Source organism: Vanrija albida (genome assembly GCF_041260175.1).
Source record: "Vanrija albida strain AlHP1 chromosome Unknown contig_4, whole genome shotgun sequence".
NCBI classification, from domain to species: domain Eukaryota; kingdom Fungi; phylum Basidiomycota; class Tremellomycetes; order Trichosporonales; family Trichosporonaceae; genus Vanrija; species Vanrija albida.
Genome location: NW_027191423.1, coordinates 323,399 through 348,142, shown reverse-complemented (window position 1 = coordinate 348,142; position 24,744 = coordinate 323,399). Strand labels below are relative to the sequence as shown.

Here is a 24,744-nt window from a genome sequence, read left to right as displayed (position 1 = left end):
AGGTACTTCCGACCCAGGCAGGCGTCCCAGCCCGTGGCGAGCACTCACCATCCTCTGTTTGGCCTCCCAACGACCAACGACGTCGCAACGAGCACGATAGACATATCTAGACAGCCCAGAGCAATGCATGTAGCCGACCCCGCGAGCCCCATCTGCATCCGAGCGGTTATCAAGCGTGGTAAGCGTACCAAGTGGATCTAGCGGGGGCGGCGTACGCGTCGTCGCACCTCCCATAAGCGAGGACGGCCATCAGTGCCTTGATGCACCGGTCTGCTGGGACGTGCGCAGCCGGTCGTGTGAGTCATATCTTTGGTGTTATGGGCGCTTTAGAAGCGGCGGGTGGGCTTGCGTGAGTCGGGGTGTGAGTGGCGGGGCTGGGGTAGTGGTGGTTAGTGACTGGGCGGTGACGCCGCCACGATGTCCATCCTTGCTTCTCGGCGCCTCGACCTTCACCAGCCCCCAGCACCTCTCCTCATCTCGCAGCGCAGCCTTCGCAGCCTTCACATTTTCATCTTCCTACGCGTTCTCTAGTTGAGCGTGTCGAGTTAGAGCTTGGCCTCGACGTCGGCCTGGTACGTCAGCTAGGTCTCGCACACCGCCACGCCGCTCCCCCCGCCTCTATACTCACAACCTTGGTCGTGCGCGCGGGGAACCAGGTGAGCTCGCCCGAGGGCTTGAGCAGGAACTTGGCAAAGTTCTGTCGTCGTGCATCAGCCCCAGTCCTCAACGTCCCAACCCCCAACGCACCCAGTCAATGTCAGTCACGCCAGCGTCCTTCTTGAGCGCCTTGTAGATGGGCTGCGTGTCGTCGCCATTCACGTCGGCCTTCTTGGCAATGGGGAACGTGACGCCGTAGTTGACCTGGCAGAAGTTGAGGATCTCGTCGTCGGTGCCGGGCTCCTGCGCCTTGAACTGGTTGGACGGGAAGCCGATGATCTGCAGCGTGTCGGCGTGCTTGTCCTGCAGCGCCTGCAGGTCCTTGTACTGGGGCGTCAGGCCGCACTTGGACGCGACGTTGACAAAGAGGATCGACTTGTCCTTGTAGTCGGAGAGGGGGACGGAGCGCTTGGGCAGCTCGACCTGGGGGGTGTGAGCGGGCGAGCGAGCGGAGCGAGCTGGCTACACTCACCGAGTACGAGTAAATGTCAGACATGGCTTTTGATGCGTAGGTGCGGAGAGCGAGGATGGGCCGTATGGTGGGCGATGTGGGTGAGAGAGCGATGGTTAAATAGTGCTTGGGGGGGATATTGCGTCTTGCACTCTTGAGATCCGTCCCAATCGCACGTCACGCACGTCATCGGCCATTCGCCGGCGGGCGGGCGGGCAGAGGCCCGTCGGCAACAGCCGAATACAAGTTGACTGGACCATTAGAAAGCATTACAAACGGGGTGCTAATCGGCCGAAGGGGTGATAAGCCCACATTTTATTCGTGTCATTTATCCCCCGCCTCGCCGAAATCAGCCCCCGCCCACCCCCTGTCCCCTGCCACGTCCAGGCCCCTCGACTCCACGCTGCCGCCTGGCCTGGCGCGTTCCATCGCGCATGCGGGACAACAACCTCGACCTCAAACTCACTCTGTTGCACCAAACTCGCATCCACTCTCGTTAATCACAATGGTGTGTGACCTCCCGCGGCATAGCTGACCCAGCCAAGGCCGACGCAAAGCGCCCCTCCTCGCCCCCTGCCGCGCCTGGCGCGGGCTCGTCCTCGGCCTTTACGGTCACGCGGCCCCCCGGCGCCAACGCGGTCCGGTGAGTAGAGCGCCCCGCTCCGGCGCGCACGCGGCAGCATGGCGCTGCTGGCCCGTCTCTAGACACGTAGCTGACACCCGCTCTCCCTCCTTCTGCCGTCTGCTCTCCCTCGTCCCGACGACCTCGCCGCCCGACTTTTCGCTCGCGCGACAACAACACTGTCCACCTTCCTTGCCCCGCTCACCTCTTCCGGCCCTCGTCTCCTCGCTCGCTTCCCTCGCATCGGAGTAGCCGCCGCGCCCCTGCCGCCCCCCGCCCCTCGTCGGCCCGCGCCGCCGGCGCCGGCGGCTCGAGCAACACCATGCTCAAGCTCTACACCGACTCTGGAGATGCCGGTCTCAAGGTGTGAGTGGTGGATGAGCAGGCCGTGTGCGGCGGTGACGAGTTGGTGGTGGGCGGCGGTGTGGTGGTCCAGGACGGATGCGCCTGCGCCTGCGATGATCGCTTGCCGGATGCGTCTGGCGAGCATCATGCCCGTGCCGCTCTGAAAGCGCGCCTTGGACTGGTCACGCCTGCCACCTTGCCTGCTCGAGCTCGCTCGCTGCGCTCGCTCTCGCGACTCGCTAACACGCCCCAGCGACCCCTTCGTCGTCATTGTCCTCGCCCTCTCCTTCATCGCCTCCATCTTCTTCCTCCACATCGCCGCCAAGATCGTTCGCGCCTTCACCAACTAATCCCCCGTCCTTCCCTGGGTATAGTCGTAGACCCACTGGCGAGGACAAGGGCGGGGCTTGTGCTCGCTGCCCAACCTCGTGACAGTTGTACAACATGCATCGCGCGTTAGCATGGCGGTGCCGCCGCGGGCCTTCTAATCACTACAATGTTCGGCTCAGCGGTTCATGACCTGCTGCAGGATTAGCCCCGCGTCTTTGAGCAGCCGGCGGTCCCCAGGGCCCTCGTCTTCGTCATCGGCTTCGTCGACGCGCCGGTTCCAGCCCAGCGCCTCGGCTTCCTCGTCGTCGTCGTCGTCGCCCTCGTCCTCGCCCTCGCGCATAGTCGCGAGGTGGGACGCGCCGTGGGACGCGCCGCCGCTGTGCGCAAACCACCTCGCACCCGGCTGCCTCGACTCGTCGATGCCAGGCGACGAAATCTGCGAGGTCGAGTTCTGCTGATGCTTGGCGAGGTGCAGACCGAGACCGAGCCCCCGTCCACCGGCGTACATTGACCCCGCGAGATGCCGTGCGGGTCTTGTCGGCGAGTGGGCGACACTGGGGTTGGCGCCCACCAGTCGATCCAGCCGCACCGACGCACTGGGATCCGACGGCACCCAGTCTGGGTGTGTTGCCTTGAAGTGCAGAATGCTCTGCTCCATCTTGTGGTTGTCGTTCGGGAGGTAGGCCGGCGTCGATGAGATGCGCTTTGCACCGGGGCGGTTCCGACGGCGCTGGGCCTGCACCGTGGACTCGGAGGTCGGTCCCGCAGCCGTCGCAGCCCCCTCAGGCCCGAGGTTACCGTTGCGGTGGAAGTCGAATACGGCAAACGAGCAGACATAGCCCATGCCGTCGACATGGATCGAGAACTCGCGGAAAAAGTCCAGGATCGCAGCCGAGCAGTCGGGGAGCGAGAACCAGAGGATGAATGGCGTGAGGATGACTGACGCGAGCTCGCGCACAAAGATCATGACCTTGAGTTGGAAGAGTTTGCCGAACTCGAGGTGGACCTGCGAGAGTTAGTCCTGAGCTCAGCCCCAACTCACCTTCTGGCTGTGCAGGTTGCCCTTCCACTCGTTTGGCAGATAGTGAGTGAACCTCACAACATCCAGCATAGCCTGTTCGGGGTCGAACACAAACCTCTCCTCCGGAATCATGCTTCGAGACACAGTGAGCACCACGGTGAAGATACCGATGTAGAAGAGGACGGTTCTGTGCGGCGTGACCTCAAAGTGGAGGAAGAGGTCGGGGTCGAGGAGCGAGCAGAACAGGAGCACGGCGGCGAACGACCCGGCGACAAAGGCAACGAATCTGAGTCTTAGCTTCAGCCGGTTCGTTAAACCCACCTCATGATCAGAGCCGTTCGCTCCTTGGGGAACTGGTCGATGTACTCCTTCGCAAAGACGTAGCTCTGGTCGACGCGGCGCTCAAAGAGATGAGGCAGCTCGTTGAACTCCCTGAACTTCCACTCGGCGTAAGGGGTGTACTGACGTCCGCCGATGCTCGACGGGTTGTTGCGGTACTCCTCAAAGTAGCGGAAGAACGAGTAGACGAGGAGGTAGAGCACGATGAATGGCGCGAAGACGAAGTTGAGGAGGCCCATGAAGTAGAGTCGAACTTTGAGTCTGAGGAGTTAGACACCGCCAGATTGGGCCAACTCACTGCTGAATGAGCTGTTTCTTGTCCTTGCCGCGAACCACATCTGCCTTGACATGGCCAGCTGTGTCGAACAGGAAGCCCATGAGGCAGTACCTCAAGTTCCACTCCAGCGCCTTGGTGAGGGAGCTGCCGCCGAAGGTGAAGAACCGTGGTCCCTCACCCGATGTGGTCATTGGGATCCCACTGTATGCCGGACCGATGACGAATGACGGTGGGATCCAGTCCACGATCGCGTTGGGAAGAGGGAGCCGGAAGCGAAGGTCCAGTACGTCCTTGTTGAACAAGGCGATGAGGTAGTTTTCTTTCCTCAAGATGCGGCTGCTTGTCAGCTAACGTCTACGTGCTAGCTCACTTGGCAATGTCGTGAGCGTCCAAGACGGCGTTGACCGAGGGGGGCGTGTCTACCGCCATATCTGCGAGCGCATTGGCTTGGCCGTTGGACAGCGATTGGAGAGGGTTGTCCTCCTTGATAAGGCCGATGAGACGAACAATCTCGGGCCAGGGCAAGGTTTGGATGTCCGCCTGTGCTGTCAGCTATGCGGACCACGACGACTAGCTTACATCTGGCACGCCAAGGAGATATGTGTAAAACCTCCACAGCTCGACCAATCTGGGCACGGAGAGGACGAGGCTGACGAGTTGAAAGAGCCAGAACGAGCTCATCAGGATGATGAGGACAACGTTGGCAAAGGGTGCGCTGAGCAGGTCAGACGTGAACCCGGTTGCTAACCTACTTTCGGAGGCAGTGATCCACGAGCACGTCGTCGAGTCTTCCAACTTCCCCGTTGTGAGGTGTCCAACCAAACAGCCTTCTCCACTCGATGCAGGTGAAGAGGAACGCGGCGAAGCTGATGACAAAGCCCGTGGTCCTGCAGAGCTCAGCAGGTGAACAATAAGCGAGCTCACATTAGGTTGAGCACTCTTGCCAACAAGATGGCCCAGAAGCCCTTGCCCTTGTAATATCCGTAGACCTATACCGTCAGCTGGACACACTGCGCTCCACTCACCTCCTGCAGAAACACGTCCAGATTGACGACGTTGACCCAGCCCCACAAGGCCTTGTTGTAATTGCTCAATCCGGCCTTCTTCACACTCGGGCCGTCGCTGCTGCGCCTCCCGCCGTCCTCGGCCGTCGATACCTCGTGGTACTTGTGCTGACCTCGGCCCTTGGTCTTCCTCGCGCCCAACGGGACAGCATATCCCTGCGCCTCTGCCTCAGGCGGTTTCACCGGCGACCTCAAGGGAGGGCTGACACGCCTCGGGGGCGGGGTTCGCGACGATCGTGGGGCCTCGTCGCCACTCGTACTGCTCGATATCGTCGGCGCGCCAGACAGGGAAGGCGACTCGGTCGACGGCGTGGCGAGGCTGTCGTCCGCGCTCTCAGGCTGGCGCTGGGCCGACGACTGGCGGCTGCGCGTCGAGCTCGACGCCGAGGAAGGCCGGCGTCTGAACGGGCCGGGGCTGTGCGATGGGGCTGCGTCCCACGGGCGCGTAGGCGGCGCGAGCACTCTCTGGCCATCGGGACCACGGGAGCGCGGCGTGCGGCCGCCCGAACCAGAGCGGCGCGCCGTCTTGCCTTTGTCCCGCGCCTCGCCGAACACGAGGCTCCTGGGCGGGCCCTCGTCCTCCGAGCTGCTGGGCGTCGCGATAACGTGGACCGGCCGCCGGGGGGTCGGCGTCGGGCTCAAGGCCGGGCTCCGCGGCCGTTCGTCGCCGCCAGCCCCACCAGAGTTGTGCTGCAGCTCCCGGAGTAGCACCGCGCTCGGGCTATCGGGCGGCACGTCGACGAGCGGCTCGTCGGCATCTCGCGTGCGCGGGTAGGACGACTGGGCTACCGAGGCGTACGGGTTGAGGAGGTTGAGGAGGGAGTTTGCCCCCTGCGGTGGTGGAGAGGGCATTGTGGTTATGGGCTGCCGGCGTGCCCTTGGTGAATGGGACAAAGGAGGAGGGGGATGTGGTTGTTGTATCAGCTGGCTGATGGCGCGTCGTGGGGGTCGTATGGTGGTGGCGACTCACACTCGATACCTCTGACGTAATCTGACGTAATGCCACGTGAGACCACCACGTGGCATCATTCTGTTACTTATCCACTCCTCTCCTTTTAGACGCGTCGGCTGGCGTGTGGGTTGACTGTACGCGTCTCGATCGTCAATGTCGAGAAAGTCAATAGCAGCATCACTCGGCCACCTCATCTCATCACCACCACACCGCATCACATCAACATGCCAGAGCCAATGGACGTCGACGAGCCAGTCGCCGTCGCCGCCCCAGCAAAGCCCGTCAACGCCTTTGGCGCGCTCATGGCCGGCGCAAAGGCCAACAAGGGCAAGGAGAAGGCAGCGGCCGAGGTAGTCGACGATCGCGAGGGCTTGCCATGGTCAGTACCAGCTGCCACGGTGTCGTTATCCAGCTGGAATGAATCTGACTGCGCAGGGTTGAAAAGTACCGCCCCATCACGCTCGACGAGGTCGTGTCGCACCAGGACATCACAGCGACGAGTACGGCCTTCCTCCGCGCTCCGCTAACCCCCAGTCGAGAAGTTTATCGAGGCCGGCCGCCTTCCCCACCTCCTTTTCTACGGGCCTCCAGGTGAGTTAGCAATACATTCTTCCCTAACTCGCAGGTACCGGCAAGACGTCCACCGTCATCGCGCTCGCGCGCCGCCTGTACGGCAAGGACTACAAGAAGCACATGCTCGAGCTCAACGCGTCCGACGACCGCGGCATCGACGTCGTGCGCGACCAGATCAAGTCGTTCGCCGCGACCAAGGTTCTCTTCTCGTAGGTCTCCTGGCTGCGTCTCCACTTGACCCCGCAGCAAGGGCTTCAAGCTCATCGTCCTCGACGAGGCCGACATGATGACACAAGCCGCGCAGGGTGCGCTCCGCCGTGTCATCGAGCAGCACACCAAGAACGTCCGCTTCGCCATCCTCTGCAACTACGTCAACAAGATCACGCCGGCCATCCAGTCGCGGTGTACGCGCTTCCGCTTCAGCCCGCTGCCCGAGGTCGAGGTGGCCAAGAAGGTCGACGTCGTGGTGGAGAAGGAGGGGTGAGTAGGGTGTTGGAGAGAGTGGTAACCCGGAGAGCTCACACGCCAGCGTCAACCTCACGCCTGATGGTCGCGCAGCGCTCCTCAAGCTCTCGCGGGGCGATATGCGTCGCGCGCTCAACGTCCTCCAGGCATGCCACGCCGCGTACGAGACGGTCGACGAGAACGCAGTGTACAACTGCACGGGCAACCCTCACCCCGCCGACATTCAGCGCGTGGTCGAGAGCATGATGTCGGACGAGTTTGGCACGGCGTTCAATCGTGAGTCGTGTGCCGGGGTCGCGCTTACCCTAGTCATCACGGCGTTGAAGACGGAAAAGGGCCTCGCGCTCCAAGACCTCATCGCCGGCGCGTACGACTTCCTCGAGACGGTCGAGCTGCCAAACCAGGCGCGAGTGTACCTCCTCGATCACCTGGGCCAGACTGAGTGGGTACCATCGCCTGGCGAAACTGACCCACCAGACACCGCCTCTCTCTCGGCGGCTCTGAAAAGATGCAGCTGACTGCCCTGCTCGGCGCCTTCAAGATCGCCGTCGAGCTCTCGCAGAAGAAGGCATGAGACTGTGTAAACGCGACGTTACATCTGTATGCAATACTTGTACTACACGGAAATTGACACAAATCGGCCTCCTCCTGACTACCACTACTGCTTCGACAACCCCATCCTCTCTGCTTTGACAATCCCCATCTACTAGAACATGTCGTCGTTGTCGTCGATCGACGCGAGCACGGGCACGCTCTCGTCGCGCAGGAGCTTGCCCTTTGGCGGGCGGCTCAAGCTGTCCTTGAACCAGTCCTGGAACTCGGTCTGGAGATCGCGATTGCTGATGCCGCTTCGGCGCATGCGCGACGCGTTGAGCGTCAGCGTGGCGAGCTTCTCGGCCGTGACGTTGGGCCCAAAGTCGGCGTCGGTCGAGATGCGGGGGTTGCGCTTGGGGCCACCCAATGGGGGCAGGTTGTCCGAGTCGTCGTCGTCATCATCATAGTCGTCGTCGGCGGGGTCGGATTCTGATAACGCTGCGTTGACCCACTCGAAGACGGCGAGCAGCTTGGCCTCGGCGTCCTTGCAACGGGCGTCGAGGATGCGCTTCTGAGCCGTCACATGGCGCACATTCTCGTCGAGTCGGTTGGCCCAGATCGTCTTGCTCTCGAGCTGCGTCTCGAGCTTCGAGTACTTGCCGGCCCACTCGCGATCGACGTCCTCGCGCACCTTGCGCGATGGCTCACGCAGGTGGCGCTCGTAGTCTGCGGCGATCATGCGCAGCTGGTTGACCTCGTCCTGGAGCTCCATGCAGCGCTTGTCTGGGTCCACGGGGCGGACCTCGAGCTCGGCCTTGAGGCGGGCAATCTCCTCCTCCTGCTCGGACATGCGCAGCTCGGCAGCGTGCAGCTCCTCGCGGAGTGCCACTGACGTCTTGTCAAAGTCGAGCTGGGGGTACTTGAGCCTTGATGGACTCAGGGGCCGGAGGCCAGCGTCGCCGTCCCCATCTCCAATCGTTGTCGACGTAAGAATCAAGCTCTTCAACTCGTTGAGACGGTTCTCCATCTCGGCGTTGGACTTGGTGTCGCCCTTGCCCGGAGCCGCCGACGGGTGCAGCTCCTTCTCCTGCAGCAGAGCCCTGAGGCCGGCAATCTCGTTCTGGTACTGCTGGATGAGGGCCTCTGGGTCGACGACCTCCTTGCGCTGGGCCGAGAGCAACACTCGCTTCAGACCTTGTGCAAATGACAGTGTCGAGATCGACTCTGCCATGTTGACTGGAGACGGCGAGATGGTGCAGATCACAGAGATCAGGGCATCGCCCGAAAGGGAAGGTTGCAGGAGACGAGTACTGCGCGCGGGTTAGCTTGATCCTTCCGGGAAGTTCGACTCTTCTCTTCACTCACAGCTTGCTGTCGCGGTACGGAACGTGCATGACGTTACGTTTCGATGCCATATCCGCTAGCTTTGAGATTACCAGCTTGAGGGTAAGGAGCGACTGGTTAATGTGGCGGCCTTCTGCGTTTCGCTCTTTCGAGCTAGTGTGCTTCTCGGAACCCGCCAGGTCTGCGGTTAGTACCCATCGCGTCGGAGCAGAGACTTACCAATGATGGACAGGGTACTGATGCGAGTCGTCTTGTCACGGCCGGGTGTGCGAGTGCCATCCGCGACGGTCCGCGACTCGATAACGATGCGCAACACGCAGTGACTGCGTGACGAGCGCTGGTTCCAGTCGGTGCCGCCGACCTTGCGCCTGTCCTCGCCCATGCGAAGCAGGCGGCGGATCTCCTCTTCTGTCCGGACGGCACATTCCGTCAGGCCGTTGATGACGACTTCGCCCTTTTTCCTTCCCTCGGAGAGCGACAGCTCCCTTCCGACCTGTTCTCCAAGCAGGTCGATGATGGCCTCGTTGTACAGCTCGAGGTAGGATGCACGGAGCAGGAACTCGCGGTCCGGGGTTGAGCGAATCTGCCCAAAGAGGTCCGAGATTGCAAGGGGGATGATGCCGGGCGCGTCCGGCTGACCGGTGAGGGTATGCGTCTTGCCCGAAGCCGTCTGGCCGTATGCAAAGATGACAGCGTTGAAGCCGTCCATTGCAGCTGAGCATGTCAGTGATGGCCCCGTCGTCATCTTCGCCATCACCCACATCGGACGTGAGCCCTGGCCGAAGTGGCGTAAGCCCGAGCGTTATCGGTATCCGGAGGAAGGATCTTGTCTGTTGACACCGTCAGCGCCGCCGCCCGCCGCCGCCGCCGCCGGGAGGGAGTGACTCACCAAAGATCCATTCTCTGTCGTCGCGATTCCCGTCCCGCCCCTTTGCGAGCTTGATCAAGCGCTGGTCGTACGACGGGGTCACCCACGCCTGGGACGTGTCGGTGCGCAGCTCCGCAGCGTTGGGCGGGCGGACGCTGCCGTCAGCCGTCGTGTCTGGCTATGCTCACTCACCGGACCGACACGAGGACCGTCTCGCTCGGCGCGAGCATGCTGCTGGCCTCCATCTGGTCGAGGACGTGCGAGTAGGCGAGCCCGCTGGGGTTGTTCCACGCGGCGCGCTCGTCGTCCTCCTCGGCGCCGTAGGCGCCGGCCGGGGCGAGCCGCTTCATGCGCGGTGGCGGCCCGCCGCGGGGCTTGACGAGCAGAGGCCGCGCGCGCGCCTCGGGGGTGGTGGCCGACTTGATCTTGATCTTGGCGGCGCCCTGTACCGGACTCAAGACTGATGGAGAGTCGGGAACATTGCTGTCCTTGTGGGCTGCGAGTGGGGGCTTGGGTGTTGAGAGCTGGGCGCGGGGCGTGATTGCTGATCTGGGGCGCGAGGATACTTTTGGCGATGCGAGCAGGCCCGCGCGGGATGATGTTGCTGGGGGTGAGCCCGAACCCATTGTGGTGTGGTTGAGTGGATGATGCCAAGTGAGGGATGGGCCGAGTTGAAGTGAGGTCCAGTCGTGTTGATGGATCGAAGAGGCAATGTTGACAATGTTTGGCCCCTAAGCCGCCGCCACTCCGCCAGCCGCCTTCCTCGCCTTCCCCCTGCTGGCCGCTACTCGCCCGCAATGCCGTACAACAAGACAGGCGCGCGATAATTTGGTCCCGCGGGAAGCGGATGCTGTTTCAAGGTGGAATGGAATGGGACCACGTGTCAGGTTGGGATTAATACAAGAGAAATACAGCTAAATATCCCACGTGGTCCACGTGGGCGAGGCTGAGGGAAGGTCGAGTTGAGCCCAGCCAGCTCCAGCCTGCCGTCGCCATCGTGCGTCCGTCTCCAGGTCAAGCCACCCAATCTCCGACTCGCCACCACATGCATGCACCGCCCGACGCAAGCCCACGCGCCCACGCTGGCGCACCACGCATGGTCCACTGCTGACGAGTCGTCTCGTCCACGCGTGGGCCAGAGTCGTGGCCGTCGTGGTCCAGCGCGTTGTGTGGCACCAGCCAGCGGCCGCGGCGCAGCGGCGCGCGGTGTCTTCGGCTGCCTGCCGCCTGCCGCTGACACCGGCCGCAGTCGGCCGTCAACGTCAGCCGAGGCCAAGTGCCAGCATATGCCGGGAGCCGCAGCCCGCCGTTTGCTTTCTGTGCACTTCGATCTCTCGTCAGCCCGCGGAAAGTTTTGCATCCGCCGAGTAATGGGATTAGGAAAAGATTCAAAGCACCCCAGAAACCACGTGGAGTGCCACCGACTAATTGGCTTGTATTGTCCTCGGCCTCCAATGCCTTGTCCTCGTATGCGCCGTGCTCTCCGAGCCGTCACAATACCCGCGCCGCGGGCGCTACGTCGCCCCACCCGCGGTATATGGATCGGGGGGGTCCCGAGTGCCGCATGTATTCAAGGCCAGAGGGATTAGAGCGAGCGAGCTCCAACGGTATTAGTGGCCTCTTCCGCCTTACGTGCCGAGTAATCGTGGAGTGAGCTAGCTAGTCTGCAATACAAGGCCTTCCCCCCGGCTCCAGCAGCCGCCGTGCAGCGCGCGCTCGTTTACAGCGCCACTAGTTTCCGGGGACCACGGTCATGGCCCGGGCCTGGCTGGGGCTTGGGCAGGGCTTAGGATCAGACTGGAGGCTTGCTGGCATTAGGCGAGATTCCTAAAGGTCTTTTCGAGGGTCAAGCATTTGGGGTGGGTGTGCCTGCGTTTGCGTCCGTGGGCGGGGTGGGCGTGTGGTCGGCGCCGCGGTCAGCGGTCAGGTCCACCAGCGAGGCGGGCGTAGAGCTATTGGCTGCGAGGTGAGCGCGGGCGCGCTGGCAAGAGGGCCGGCGCGGGGCCGGCCCCCGGTCCGAGCTCGGTGGGTCGCGGCGCGGTCTGCGCTGCGCCGCGGCGCGGTGCGCTGCTGCGTTGCGTTGCGAGAGTACGAGGCATGTGGGCAGGTTGTGTCCGTCGAGGCACAAGAGGCCGCTGCTGTGCACTACTGCAGCCTGACTACAATACTGTGGTAACCCCCCGCGTCGTGTCTGTGCCAAGCACTCGGCGCGGCCGAATGCAGACGCTTACTCGCTGCATGCTTTACGCTTCGCGTCGACGTGCAGGGCAGGGTGCGGCGGCTCTGCTCAGGTCGGTGGCGCAGAGCGCGTTCTGGTGTCTTTGTCGGCAGCTTCCGTCCGTTTTTCCCTTTAGCATTCGGTGACCCCGTTATCTCGTGGGCGGGCCGCGGCTCGCTGCTGCAGAGGGCCCACCTACCCAGCTTAATCAGTCGCCCACATGCTTGAGCCAGGGTGGGCAGCGCTCCGGATCTGCCGGCGGCAGCGTATACTGAAAAATTCCATGACCCTCGTTCCTTTCTTCGTGCTGGGCTGGCAGGCAGAGGAGAGGGGAGAGGACGGCCACGACGCCCTCGTCATCATCCACCTTGCTGGCTCTTTGCAGATGGAGCTGGCGGCAGTGTTAGCGAGCACCTCTGGCCCCAGTTTCGGGCCGTGCGGTGGTGGGTGTTGGCGGCGCCGAGGGACGAGAGGGGGGCCAAGCCACCAGACGCGCCTGCGCCACCGACCTGGGCTTGCGGTATGCAGCACCCAAGTGATGTGCGGTGCGAGGAGCGTGCTGCAAGCTGGCGGGGTGCGTGCTGGCGGGGTGCGTGCAGCTGTGTGCAGCAGCTGCCGTTCCCGAGGTGCGTCGGGCCTGGCGGGTCGGGCTACGGGCTGCGGGCTGCGCGGCGCGTGTCGGGTCGCCTTGACGAGCTGACGCAGCGTCGCTCGCGGGGAGGAGCAGGCCCCGGGAGCTCGGTATGCTTGTCACCAACTCTGCAGCTGCGGCTCAGTCGCAGGTCCAGGCCCATGGTAGGTGATTGACTCACGAGGGACGGACAAGGGACGCGAGGGACGGCGGCCATCAGGGCAGCAAGGGCAGCGCCATGTCGGTTTCGCGACCCCCCTCGATTTGCGGGCGTGGCGCGGGGGCGTGGACGGGCGTGGACGGGCGTGGCGGCCCGCGCCTCGACGCGCAACCACCCCGGAAAACTGTATCGTCCTTGTGCATGATGCCAGCGATCCTGTGTGGGTGAGTGCGTGTGTGCGGTGCGTACAGCAACGTGCTGCTTGCCCAAGTATAAAGACCAACGCACCGACCCAGCTCATCCCCATCCCCACCAGACTCAAAAAAGCCGCTGCGCGACTACCACACTCCCTAGCTCTACGCACCCACCTTACACCATGCTCGCCGCCACTGCCCTCTTCGGCCTCCTCGCCGCCACCGTCTCGGCCGCGCCCAACCCCATCAAGAACCCCAAGTGGTTTGCCAAGCACGTCGCCGCCGACCCCTGGGTGTTTGCCAACGCGACCCTCCTCGTCGACAGCGTCAACGCCACCTGCCCCCTCAACATCACCGAGATCGGCAACATCACCCAGGTGCTCAACGTGACCGTTCCCCTGTCCAACGTCACGGCCTCGATCGCCAACGTCACCGCCAACCTCAACGCGACCGAGCTCAACAACACGGTCATCCTCTACAACGGCTCGTACTACCTCCCCAACGGCACCGAGACGGGCAACTTCACCACCTGCCTCCTCAACGTGACCGACGTCTACGAGGACTGCGAGCCCGAGGAGGCCTACACCTCGGAGCTTGCCTCGGCCACGGCCGAGACCCCCGCGTCGATCGCCGTGTCGTCGGCCGCCGCCGAGACCCCCGCCTCGAGCGCCGCCGCCTCGTCGGCCGCCACCGAGGCCCCCTCGTCGGCCTCGACCGCCGCCGCCGAGACTCCCGCCGCTGAGGCCGCCCCCGCCTCGTCGTCGGCCGCCGCCGCGCCCGCCAACCTCCACGCCGCGCCCCAGCAGCAGTCGTCGGCCGCTCCCCAGCAGCAGTCGTCGGCCGCCCCCCAGCAGGAGACCCCCTCGTCGGCCGCGCCCCAGCAGGAGACCCCCTCGTCGGCTGCCCCCGCCCCCGCCCAGCAGACCCCCGCCCAGCAGGCCCCGGCCAACAGCGGTAACTGGCAGCACACTGGCGGCCGCGGCACGTACTACGCCGTCGGTCTCGGCGCGTGCGGCAACGTCAACTCGGACTCGGAGGCCGTCGTCGCGCTCAACGCGCCCGAGTACGCCGGCGGCTCGCACTGCGGCAAGTCGGTCACGATCAAGGACGAGACGACCGGCAACACTGCGACGGCCACGATTGTCGACCTCTGCCCCGGCTGCCCGTCGGGCGGCCTCGACCTCTCGCCCTCGCTCTTCTCGACCCTGTCCAACGGTAACATGGGCAAGGGCGTCCTCTCGCTCTCGTGGAACTTCAACTAAGCGCATCGCTGGAGTGAAGCACAGCGCCGCGCCGCTTCCACATAGACAGACATACCCTACCCTCCTCCCGCACATGTGCACAACACAAAAACATAGACTTCTCTCTCCCCCCTCCTCTTGACGAGGACCGCGCCTCTGGAGGCGTCCGCGCCGCTCTGTGAGCGGCTGCTCAGCGAGCCTGAGCTGGTAGTGACTGGGTCGCTGCCGACAGTTGTAGTACATGATGCGTAATATCTTGGGCACAAAGTTGGGCACAGTGGTGCTGGTGCAGTTGCAGAAGTGGGCAGTGGCTAACGGGTACTAACTTTTGCATACGTCATCGGCCTTGTCCGTCGCAGCAACGCGGCTACACCTTAGGAATCGAGCTGTACTCCTTCTCCAGCAGCGCCGTGATCTGCTTCTCAAGGTTCGCGACCGACACCTTGCTCGCGGCCCCGAACTCGGCCCGCGCCTGGGCAGAGTACGCCGAGTCCCTGTGGTAGATTGTCTCGCGCGCAAAGTGCGTGACGCCCCCCTCCTCGCGCAGGAGGTACCTCAGCCCGACCCTCTGCTCCTCGGCAATGAGCACGCTCAGCGTGTACCCCTCCCGATCCTGCGCAGCGACGACCCAGAACATGTGGTGCTTGGTGCCGTCGTCGTACTCGCCATACTCGTAGACCAGGTCGCCGAGCGTGTACGCGCGCTCCGTGACCCCGCCGACGGCCTTCGAGGCCGTGTGCCACTCGGTCCAGTACTTTGCGTGCGTGATGAGCTCGAAGACGGGCTTGATGGGGAAGGCGAAGCGCGCTTCGTTGTGGTCGCCGGCTGTCCAGTCGGCGGGGTTGTAGGGCGGTACGGGGTTGCCGTAGGGCTTGAACTGGGCGGGCATGGTGGGCTGGGGGGTTGGGCTTGGGGCTGGGGGGAAGGGGGAGGGGAGGTGCGGAGGGGAGGTGGGGAGGGAGATGAGATTGGGGTTGCCACACCCACCCCAACCTCACCTCACTTATACCCCCCCGACGACGACGTCGCCAGGAATGTGCCCTCGCTCGCTGCGGCGACTAGCGGCGCGCTTGATGGCCACATCTAGCGTGCTGAATTGCACGCTGGCGCTATTCTCGTCGTCGCCGAGGCGGGGAACAGTGCGAGATCGCTGCACGGCGTCCGGCGCCGACAGCAGCGGCGGGCGGCGGGCGCCGCCGAGGTGGGCGGCATGCTCGGTAGGTGGGCCAAGTGGGCTTGATCTCGTGCGGTCCCGCATACCGTCGACTTTGAAATCACGCGCGCCAAACGACGCCGGCGCCACGTTCGCAACCACCTCCACTGCCGAGCCGGAGGCTGTGGAGGGGCCAGGCGCGTTATCTAATCTCGTGAGCTACCCACTTCTGACTGCCCAGCGTTAACCCCCGGTCGCACGGCACACGCTCGACGCGCGCCAACGCCGAGGTACGGTTACGGCCGCTTACGGCGGGGCACGCGGGGCACTTACGGCGCGACGCGCTCGCGCTCCCACGCCGCCCTGGTGCTGCGATGCCGTGTGCGCGCGCTCCGGGCTCCGTAGCGCTTGCATGCAGTCGGCGTTGGCCATTGTGAGCGCAAGAGCCGTGTTAGCGCGTGCGCGCATGCATTGCCGTGTAATGCTACAATGAGTGTAGTTTTGGTGCTAAAGTGTTCTTGCGGTCAGACGGCGTGCGGGCCACCTGGCCGCCCATGACCTGCTAGCCGAGACGAGCGACGCTGCCGCCCCGCCCCCAGCTCGCACTTAGACTGTCCGCTCCAGCTCGGCCACCTTGGACTCGCTGCACTCCCACAGCGCCTTCATCGACTTTGCGCACCGCTCGCGCACGACGTCGTCGGGCTGCGCGCCGTTGGTCTCCAGGCAGCCGCGGTACGTCGCGATCTGGTTGGCGCACGCGCGCTTGAGCTCGGCGAGGTGGGGCACGCTGGGGTGTCAGCGCGTGCGTGCGTGGGCTCGAGGAAGGCCACGCGGCCGGGCTGGTGCCACAACAGCCCGCGCAGCCTTCCCTGCCACTCCACGACCCCGCTAACCCACCTCGCATCAGCGCACTCGGTCAGCGCCTTGCCCTCTGGCCTGCAGATGTAGGCCCAGTCGGCGTTCTGGTTACCGAGCACACACTGGTCGGTCGTCAGCGGGGAGAACGTGAGTGGGTTCGTCGCTGCTGGGGAGCGCAGCGGGCGGGCGGCCGGGCGAGGTTAGGCGAGGCTGCGGCAAGGAAGCTGATCCGGCAGCTCTACACGCAACTCGGGGTGCGGGAGCCATGGTGAGGACCGGTCCAGCAACGGCCGCCTTCCTCGCCTTCCTCGTCTTCCTCGTCTTCCCCCCGCCTTCCCGGCCTCACCCCGCCTTGCCTCACGCCACACCCACCTGCTGGTACTTTGCCATTTGCTCGGCACATTCTGCGGCGTCAGGACTGTCGTGGGTGCGAGGTCTGCGTACTTGATGCCACGAGGTCGAATGAGAGGTCCATTGTGCGTGCTGCGAGGTCGAGGACAATGTCGGAGCGATACTTTTGTTGTCGAAGAGGACGGTTGGACAAACGAGTGGAGGCGGTGGTTGGGTCACGTGGATGGTTAGGCGCACTCAACACGTGGCCGCTCACCCAATAGGCGTGCATTGTCGCCACCGCCGTCGGTTATCGCCTTCCCCCGCCCCTGTCGTATGTAGTCGTCTGTCGGCCCAGTCATCCATCACTCACCACCCACGCCATTATCCACCCCCCCACACCCACCCACCCACACCGACCGACCGAGCGACCCACACCACCTCGACCCCCTCCAACTCCCACTATCGTCGCATTCCCCGGCGCCACCACTGTCGGCCCAAACAAGCCAACAGTAGCGAGCGACAACACGACAACCCCTTGCCCCTTTCTCTCACACCACACGCGCACATCACCGACAGAGGGCAACCCTAGGGAACGACAACAGGACCGACGACCGCGCGCGCGCCCGCCCGCTCGCCTGCTCGCTCCTCGCCCGTCTGGCGCGCTGACACCGCGCTCACGCCCGCTCGCACGCACACCGGGGTACGACACACGACGACGCACGGCGCGCGACACTCACCATGGCGGCCAGCACCCAACCCGGCGGCGTCATGGGCCTCGACAACATACAGCAGCCAACCGTCTCGGCGTGGGAGCGCCGCCCGGGCGCCATGGCAGTCTACAAGAGCTCGCGCGCGCGCCCAAACAAGCATCAGTACGGGTGGGGCAACCTCCCCGACCAGTTGATCCAGTAAGCCATGACTGTCGGACGCGTCGTCGCCACCGCCCGCACGCAGCGCGTACTAACACTGCGTTAGCCGGATCGTCTCCCATGTCAACGACTTGCCGCAGCCCGAACTACTACGCCCCCTGCCCCCACCCCATGCTGCCGTTGCGCGCGCGCTCGTCCAGCGCCGGTGGGTCGCGGCGGCGCGTCTCGTATCGGCCGGCTGGTGTGCGGCCAGTGAGTGTTTTGGGCCAGGTGGAGGCTGACCACCCCAGTCGACACGCACCCGTTTTGGACACAGTACGAGGCGGCCATCAACCCCGCGACCAGTGGCGATGATCACAACAACAACAAGACGGGCCCGTCGCTCACTCCGTACCAGTCGGCACGCCGCGGCACAATGTCCGTGTGCATACCATGCCGTCTGTCACTGCGCAACCCGTACCCCGGCCACGGTCTGCAGCGCGTCAACACGACTGTCCTTGGCTTCGTTGCGTCGTGCCAGTTCCACACCGAGGGAGGATTTTGCAGAGACTGCCTGCGTGAAAACGTCCTGCAAACGCCTGGACGCGACCCCGCCGACCCGATCTCGCTGCGCGTCAGCGATCCCAAGGACCGCGATATCACGGGCGAGATTCGTGGCCGCCGCTACACTTGCCACTCCTGTCGCCAAACCGTCATGTACAGCATGATTCGGCGCGAGCTCATCAAGTGCGCCCGCGGCGGCTACATTCGCGGCCTCGACGTTCCTTGGCACTACATGGCCCCGTACCACGAGTATGTGTGGGATGGTGAGGGTGCCTCGGACCGACAGGCCATCCGCATTGTCGAAGAGCTCTTCCTCGCTCAGCACACGCGCTGGACCGACTGGGAACGCAGGATGCTAGAGGTTCAACGCGAGCTCATGATTGTCAAGGTTTGTCAGTTCGAGAACAAGGCTGCAAACGTAATCCGCAACCACATTGAGGCCGTCCGCCAGCTCTGCAACAGTGTCTGGGGCGAGGAAAACGAAGACATGATCGACATTACTCGACTCCAACGTGCATGGCGCCAAGAGTTTGAGACGGGCAGGTACACGGAACGCGAACACCGCGTCGAGTTGAGCCGCATCCTTACAGGCGAGCCCCAGCCGCGCCTCTTGGAGTACCTGCGCACCTTGCTCCAATGCCTTTGTCTGGACCGATGGGCCTATGACCGTGTCGAACATGGCCTGTGGGTTCTTCCCAGCGACGATGTCGACCAAGTCGTCCGTCCCGACACGCAGCTGTTCACTCCGCTGCGCGAGTACACCCTCATGACCTTCAACCCCTTAAAGCACGACGAGGCGAGGTTTGGCAGCCACAATCAGCAGGCACTTGCCTTGGGCGACGGCCAGTTCAAGTGGACCACCCCGGGTGTCATTCTCCCACCCGAGCGCATCCTCAACATCATGAACGAAAAGTTTACCCAGCTACTGGTTAGACGACTCGAAATCCCCCTCGCGACGATTGTCGAGTACAAGCGGATGTCGTGCAACGACGACGACGGCGGGGCCGAAAAGGTGTGCGATGCTGTGCAGCTCCCCGACATTCTAGGTCTGCTGCACAACCAGGCCAGCTGGATGGAGGGGTGGCCGTTTGACGAGGCCGCACCGCCGTCGGATGCCGGCGGCGACGATGTGGTGTCGGGGACCGCGTCGCCTGCCTCGACGGGCTCGCCTCGAATCGAGCTCATCGAGTACGAGGAGGCCTCGCCCCGCATCGAGGTCATCAAGCTCGAGGCCGACGGCGACGACAACTACGGCGTTCGCGACGGCTGGAGCTCTGGCGTTGATGAGGAAGAGGAGGAAGAAATGATGAGTGAAGACGACGCGCCGCTCGATTATACGACGCCAGACGACGACGAGTGGGAAGCTGCGTCTAGTGAGACGGACGGCGCCGAGGAGGAGGAGGAGGAGATGAACGACCAGCCGGCCCAGCCCGTTCGCCCTCGCTTGGGGGACCGCCAAGAGACTTCAAACTCGAGCGAGGGCGAGTCGACACGCACGGCACTAGTTACACCAGACGATAGCCCCGATTTGCTGGTCGGGAGCATCGAGCTCGCGCCGATCGACGCGGATGACGCTGTCGTTTTCACCCACGCCCCTACCACGCCGCGGAACGTTGAATCAAACGACACGGCAATGTCGCCGACATTAGGCAAGCGCAAGTCGCCGGGTGACGACGACAGAGAGGAGCCCCCGGCGCGCCGCCGGTCGCCGCAGACGTCTCACAGCGACTCGGGCTCGCCCACGCTATCTCTGGAGTCGTCCCTAGAATCCGAGGACAAGTCGCCGGTTCTTGTCAACATCGGATCGACGCCGAGCGACGGCGTGGCTGCCCCCGCCGCGCCCGCTGTTGCACCAAATACATCTCTCCCGACTCCGCCATCAGAAGAACCAAGCCCAAAAGCGGAGCGCAACCGAGAAGCGCCGCCGCCACCACCACCACCGCCTCGAGCGGCACCAGCCCCCACCATCATCACCATGATACCTGCTGGAGTAGAACACAAAATCGCCACGCAACGAATCCGCGAGGATTCGCCCGAGTCGGATATCTCGTCACAAACGTCGGACGCGTCGTGGGAGTTCCCCAACGAGGCGCCGTACGTGCCGCCGCGCGACGTGCAGCTCGGGCCGGGCACGACGGGGATCCTGACCGCGGCGTGGTGGAACGCGTGCGAGCCCGTGCGCACCTGTCGCTGCTCGATCTGCCAGCGGGCGCGGCCAATTGACATGTTCCTGGCCGCGACGGGCTACGTGCTCGAGACGCAAGGGATCCACATTGCGTAGGCGCGGCGCGGCGCGACGCGACACGGCGCTGTGCCATCATCCAGACTGCATTTGACACCCATAGGGCCCGAGCCCGCTGCACTGTAGAAACTAGCCAAGACGACAAGTTGTGAATATAGCGATGTATCGTGTGCATTAGCGGGGCGGGGGGTGGGCCGGGTTTGGGCAGTCGGGGGAGGGGGTGGCGATGGCCAAAGGTGTTAGTGGCGAGTGCGACCGGCTGAGCTCGTGACACCTCCCACTCGCCATGGCAGTCAAGCCCCCGAACCCATTCGTCACAGCGGCAGCCATCGCCGCGGCGCAGCGCGACGTCGTGCACCCGATGAACCCAGACGCGATAAGGCACACAGCCTGCATCTCGGACATGGGTGCGTGCGTCACAGGCGCAGCTGACAGCAGCGGGCATGCAGGCCACCGGGATGGGCGTGCACAAGGTCGACCTGGCCCCAGGCGTCGAGAGCACCGTGCTGCACGCGCACGCGGGCGAGAGCGAGTGGGTGTACGTGCTGTCCGGGGCCGCGACCCTCGTGCTCGCGTTCGCTGGGGAGGTCGAGGAGCGCGCGGTCGCGCCGGGCGACTTTATCGGTACGGCTTGCAGCGAGGGCTCGCTGACCCCAGGCCTGCCGGCCGGCCCGATGGGCACGACGTACGCGCACCTCCTCCGCGCTGGGCCGCATGGCGTCAGCTACCTCCTCGGCGGGGACCGGCGGGCGCTCGACGTGATCAGCTACCCCGCGCACCAAGGGGAAGGCGAGCGGACGCTCGTGATTGCTGGCGGGGAGGAGGTTTGTTTGGCCCCGGTATAGCTGAGTCGACTCGAGTCGACTGACGATGAACTTGATCGAGTCTGAAATCGCACGTGCTCCTGGGTGGCAGATATACAGAGAAGAGATTTCGACGAGCCAACCGCCTTGTCCACTTTCCACACCCCCCTCCCCCCCACCATGTCCCCTCCCCTCCCCGTCGTCCGTGCGGCGGACATCGCTGCTGCCTCGGTCACGAAATCGCACTTCCTCAACCCTGCCGCCGCGCGCCAGAGCGCGGCGGTTAGCGACCTCGCGCCCGGGGGCGGGATGGACAGCTGCCCGCTGTGGTTGAACCAGCTGGAGCCGGGCGCCGAGTCGACCGTGAGTCGCGAGGCTAGGCCGAGGAGGCCGGCCGTGGCTGGGCGCCGTGCTCTCTGCGGCCCTGCCCTGCCCCGCCCCGCTCGCTGACGCTCGCTCGACCAGGAAATGCACCACCACCTCACCGACTCGGAGTGGCTCTACATCCTCTCCGGGACCGCCGAGCTGCGCCTCACGCCCGCCGACGCGCGCGACACCTCCGGCGGCTCCGGGCTCATCGGTGCGACCGAGACCGCGCCGATCGAGACGGTGCCCGTGGCCGAGGGCGACTATGTCGCCTTCCCCGCGGGCGAGCTGGGCGGCGGATACTGGGCCCACACGCTCATCGGCGGGCCGGGGGGCGTCAAGTATCTCGTTGGGGGGATGCGGAGTGCGAGCGATGTGTGTGTGTACCCTCTGTGCGTGTCCGAGCGGCGGAGAGAGGGGAGGGGGGGGATCGGGAGGAGAGGGAGAGGGGAAGAGGGAGGAGAGGGAGGAGCTGACGCACCCCGCAGCAAAGGCAAGACGCTGTTCATCCGCCGGCCGGGCACCTCGCGCGCGATCGTCGACACGGACCTGCTCGAGCCACTCCAGTCGTAGTAGATGCATTGCTGTCTCCGTCGCCGCCGCCGCCGCTGCCGCCGCTGTCACTGTCGCGACCCGCCCACCGTATGACGTCGTCTGACCTCTTCGGAATACCAGTGCCGGGATACTTCCGCGCCTAGCCGAGTTGCCGAAGCACACACCAACTGACACTGACACGACCCCCCCAACTGCATCTCAACACCACTCTCTCATCCACTACCACCCACCCACCCCCACACAATGGGCCACGTCGACCCCCACAGCATCAAGATCATTCCGGCCGCCGCGCGCGCGTTCTTCAACGCGAACCGGTACGCCGTCGTCGGGCGCGTCATCAGCGACCCCTCGCGCTTCGACAACAAGGTGACCTCCCCCTCCTTCCGCCCACTAACCCCCAGGTGCTCAAGTGGTACCAGGAGCGCAAGCTCCCCGTCACGCCGGTGCGCAACAACCCCAAGTTCCCCAACACCGAGCTCGTCGAGGGCCTGCAGGCCGTCAAGAGCCCGCTCGAGCTTGACCAGCTCGACAAGACGAGCCTCAGCTGGATCCTCCACCCCGCCCTCGGCTTCCCCCTCCTCAAGGAGCTGTACGGCCCCGAGGCGAAGGGCAAGTCGCCGGTCGGCGTGTGGATCCAGCCCGGCGCCGAGAGCGACGAGATCGAGGCGTTCATCAAGGAGCACGGCCTCGAGGACAAGATCGTCGTCGGCGGCGCGTGCATCCTCGTGCACGGCGACGCCGCGCGCGCTGGCGAGGCCAAGCTCTAGGGCACACGGGGCGCCGAAGGCGCCGCGGGTGGGCCGGGCGTACCGGACGTGAATGCAAAAGTTGAACAGTGGCCGGCGCGGTGGACGACGGACTGACGCACGGCGCTGACTCATGACTCATCCCCAAGCAACTACGACTCTGGCCGGCAGGCTCGCCGAGGGGGCTCTCCTAGGCTCATCAGCTGTCGCACCAGGCGAGAGCAGCGCCGAACAGCAGGATACCACCGACGCCATCGCCACATACCAGGGGCCGCGTAGGCACCAGCCCACGTCAGTAGCTCCAAGTCAGTCCTCCTCGGACCGGCGCTCGCTCATCTGTCTGAGGCGGCCCCAGTCGTTAGTGTACGTTACTGAGTGCTCTTCGCGACACAGAGGCTGCCGCATGTGCAAGCGGCATTGTGGATACGACGTGAGAATGGCGTCGAATGGCCGGATATCTCCGTGTGCCTTGTCTCCCCGTCCGCCCCTGGCGTGGGTGGCAAACAAGCGTTTCAACCACCACCAACAACTCTCGTCTACACACTTCGCTATGCCTGACCCAAAAGACGACGCGCCAGAGCCGAGCACCGCGCCCAGCACGCCACTCGCGCGCGTCCCCAGCGCAGACGAGATGCGGCGCTCCGGCGTCCGCACATCGGTTGCAGACCTCGTCAAGCGCCTCCCGGCGGCAGCCCCGCGGCCGAGGCCGCTGCCGCTGCCGCTGCTCTGCTTCACTCGCCCTTCGTCTGTCATCCATTCGCTTCGCCCACCCGACCCGCCGGAGACGTCGCACCGCGCCATGCCCTCGCGCTCGGAATCCCGGAAGCGCAAGCGCGAGCCCACTCCCCCGCCGGGGCCACCGCGCCGGGGACAGACGCTGGCGAAACCCGCCCCGTTCGACTACGCCGTGTTCCCGCACATCGTGGAGCGCATCCTGCAGCTTGCCGACATTCCCACGACCATCGCATTTCGGAGGACGTGTCAGTCTCTCCAGGCCAGGGCCGACGCCCGGCTCCAGCAGCTTGCGGAGGGCGACCCGCGGTCTGGCACTCCACTCGACGCGCACTTGCCCGGGAGGGGAAGCAGCACACATCGACGTACCCGCCTCCCCCGGTACACTATCATCGACTGGGTGCTAGCTCACGGCCCGGACATGCCCGCGCTTCTTCGCTACGGCGGGGTGAGGCTCGGCATCCCGCCCGAGACCCGGCGACACGTCATCTACGTTGCCTTCACCGTCCCAGCTGACTGCACGGAGGATGAGGCCAGAAGCGTAGCGACTGGGGTCAAGTCGCTCATTCAGCGGAGGGCATACGGTTGCCACTGCCTGCGCTTCATCGATATCATCTTTGTGCCTAGCTACGATGGGGAGACACAGGCGCCTGACCGGTACAGCCCGATTATTGCTGGAGGGTACAACCCTTTCCTTGGGGCGCTGGGACCGCACGCTCCAGGAATCCTGGGTCACCTCGCCGAGGTGTTCGAAATCTATCAACACGTCGGCAGGCAAGGGACGGTCCGCTTCGTCGGTCTCGAGACACTCACTGCGCGGCTCATTACTCCCGACGTCGCGTCGCCTTTGGTGGGAGAGGACCTATCACGCGCCGCCATCGAGGCGATCCGCGACGCATTCACGGAAGTGCGTAAGAGGCATTACATCGTCGATGCCGACGAGAGATTCAAGTCGGTGGATATTAGGAACTGCGCGTCGCGGTTGATAGCGGAGAAGCGCAAGTTTTAGGCGACGGGTGTGCAGCTCGCCAGAATCATCACCATGGTCCGAGTCGTGCTTTGAGCAAGACGAGGCGCTGCTCGAGTAGCGGTCAGAGGACGTGACCGGGTGCTCTTGCCCACTGGGCGTATGCAACGAGGCCTCGCTCGTAGAGATGCAGCATGTGGCAGGCCGAGAACATCGGATATCTCCGGGTACCTTGGTCTTCACGTGATTCAACCCTCTCGGGTGGCAAACGAGCTGCTCCAAGTACACATG

General features: G+C 64.4%; 13 protein-coding genes across 13 annotated transcripts; 8 read left to right on the top strand and 5 right to left on the bottom strand.

The window, feature by feature from the left end:
• Positions 1 to 545: 545 nt before the first annotated feature.
• GPX2_1 (Glutathione peroxidase 2) lies at positions 546 to 1,153 on the bottom strand (the record flags this gene model as incomplete). Its single annotated transcript, XM_069353363.1, has 4 exons — positions 546 to 569; positions 629 to 697; positions 748 to 1,080; positions 1,130 to 1,153. 4 exons carry the CDS (start codon positions 1,151 to 1,153, stop codon positions 546 to 548), a joined length of 450 nt encoding a protein of 149 aa, XP_069208005.1.
• Positions 1,154 to 1,613: 460 nt separating this feature from the next.
• Positions 1,614 to 2,425, top strand: SBH1 (Arf guanine nucleotide exchange factor sbh1; the record flags this gene model as incomplete). Its single annotated transcript, XM_069353362.1, has 4 exons — positions 1,614 to 1,616; positions 1,654 to 1,751; positions 1,983 to 2,096; positions 2,329 to 2,425. The coding sequence occupies 4 exons, from the start codon at positions 1,614 to 1,616 to the stop codon at positions 2,423 to 2,425; spliced, it is 312 nt and encodes a 103-aa protein (XP_069208004.1).
• Positions 2,426 to 2,580: 155 nt separating this feature from the next.
• ATG9 (autophagy protein atg9) lies at positions 2,581 to 5,958 on the bottom strand (the record flags this gene model as incomplete). Its single annotated transcript, XM_069353361.1, has 9 exons — positions 2,581 to 3,411; positions 3,448 to 3,712; positions 3,748 to 4,026; positions 4,064 to 4,378; positions 4,413 to 4,582; positions 4,622 to 4,757; positions 4,795 to 4,929; positions 4,967 to 5,031; positions 5,068 to 5,958. The coding sequence occupies 9 exons, from the start codon at positions 5,956 to 5,958 to the stop codon at positions 2,581 to 2,583; spliced, it is 3,087 nt and encodes a 1,028-aa protein (XP_069208003.1).
• A 324-nt stretch (positions 5,959 to 6,282) lies between these two features.
• RFC3 (Subunit of heteropentameric Replication factor C (RF-C)) lies at positions 6,283 to 7,670 on the top strand (the record flags this gene model as incomplete). The annotated part of the gene is made up of 7 exons (XM_069353360.1): positions 6,283 to 6,437; positions 6,494 to 6,558; positions 6,593 to 6,649; positions 6,684 to 6,840; positions 6,878 to 7,111; positions 7,161 to 7,538; positions 7,574 to 7,670. 7 exons carry the CDS (start codon positions 6,283 to 6,285, stop codon positions 7,668 to 7,670), a joined length of 1,143 nt encoding a protein of 380 aa, XP_069208002.1.
• Positions 7,671 to 7,802: 132 nt separating this feature from the next.
• Positions 7,803 to 10,468, bottom strand: KIP2_2 (Kinesin-like protein kip2; the record flags this gene model as incomplete). Its single annotated transcript, XM_069353359.1, has 6 exons — positions 7,803 to 8,940; positions 8,996 to 9,155; positions 9,194 to 9,688; positions 9,736 to 9,804; positions 9,864 to 9,997; positions 10,035 to 10,468. 6 exons carry the CDS (start codon positions 10,466 to 10,468, stop codon positions 7,803 to 7,805), a joined length of 2,430 nt encoding a protein of 809 aa, XP_069208001.1.
• Positions 10,469 to 13,227: 2,759 nt separating this feature from the next.
• On the top strand, positions 13,228 to 14,307 carry Q8F55_004853 (uncharacterized protein; the record flags this gene model as incomplete). The annotated part of the gene is made up of 1 exon (XM_069353358.1): positions 13,228 to 14,307. The coding sequence occupies one exon, from the start codon at positions 13,228 to 13,230 to the stop codon at positions 14,305 to 14,307; it is 1,080 nt and encodes a 359-aa protein (XP_069208000.1).
• A 346-nt stretch (positions 14,308 to 14,653) lies between these two features.
• Q8F55_004852 (uncharacterized protein) lies at positions 14,654 to 15,175 on the bottom strand (the record flags this gene model as incomplete). Its single annotated transcript, XM_069353357.1, has 1 exon — positions 14,654 to 15,175. The coding sequence occupies one exon, from the start codon at positions 15,173 to 15,175 to the stop codon at positions 14,654 to 14,656; it is 522 nt and encodes a 173-aa protein (XP_069207999.1).
• An 870-nt stretch (positions 15,176 to 16,045) lies between these two features.
• Q8F55_004851 (uncharacterized protein) lies at positions 16,046 to 16,772 on the bottom strand (the record flags this gene model as incomplete). The annotated part of the gene is made up of 4 exons (XM_069353356.1): positions 16,046 to 16,226; positions 16,337 to 16,419; positions 16,670 to 16,701; positions 16,742 to 16,772. The coding sequence occupies 4 exons, from the start codon at positions 16,770 to 16,772 to the stop codon at positions 16,046 to 16,048; spliced, it is 327 nt and encodes a 108-aa protein (XP_069207998.1).
• A 596-nt stretch (positions 16,773 to 17,368) lies between these two features.
• On the top strand, positions 17,369 to 20,323 carry Q8F55_004850 (uncharacterized protein; the record flags this gene model as incomplete). Its single annotated transcript, XM_069353355.1, has 3 exons — positions 17,369 to 17,538; positions 17,606 to 17,751; positions 17,790 to 20,323. 3 exons carry the CDS (start codon positions 17,369 to 17,371, stop codon positions 20,321 to 20,323), a joined length of 2,850 nt encoding a protein of 949 aa, XP_069207997.1.
• Positions 20,324 to 20,570: 247 nt separating this feature from the next.
• On the top strand, positions 20,571 to 21,129 carry Q8F55_004849 (uncharacterized protein; the record flags this gene model as incomplete). The annotated part of the gene is made up of 3 exons (XM_069353354.1): positions 20,571 to 20,691; positions 20,723 to 20,908; positions 20,942 to 21,129. The coding sequence occupies 3 exons, from the start codon at positions 20,571 to 20,573 to the stop codon at positions 21,127 to 21,129; spliced, it is 495 nt and encodes a 164-aa protein (XP_069207996.1).
• A 138-nt stretch (positions 21,130 to 21,267) lies between these two features.
• Q8F55_004848 (uncharacterized protein) lies at positions 21,268 to 22,026 on the top strand (the record flags this gene model as incomplete). The annotated part of the gene is made up of 3 exons (XM_069353353.1): positions 21,268 to 21,450; positions 21,553 to 21,845; positions 21,942 to 22,026. 3 exons carry the CDS (start codon positions 21,268 to 21,270, stop codon positions 22,024 to 22,026), a joined length of 561 nt encoding a protein of 186 aa, XP_069207995.1.
• Positions 22,027 to 22,251: 225 nt separating this feature from the next.
• Q8F55_004847 (uncharacterized protein) lies at positions 22,252 to 22,775 on the top strand (the record flags this gene model as incomplete). Its single annotated transcript, XM_069353352.1, has 2 exons — positions 22,252 to 22,374; positions 22,410 to 22,775. 2 exons carry the CDS (start codon positions 22,252 to 22,254, stop codon positions 22,773 to 22,775), a joined length of 489 nt encoding a protein of 162 aa, XP_069207994.1.
• A 529-nt stretch (positions 22,776 to 23,304) lies between these two features.
• Positions 23,305 to 24,495, top strand: Q8F55_004846 (uncharacterized protein; the record flags this gene model as incomplete). Its single annotated transcript, XM_069353351.1, has 1 exon — positions 23,305 to 24,495. The coding sequence occupies one exon, from the start codon at positions 23,305 to 23,307 to the stop codon at positions 24,493 to 24,495; it is 1,191 nt and encodes a 396-aa protein (XP_069207993.1).
• Between the last annotated feature and the right edge of the window lie 249 nt (positions 24,496 to 24,744).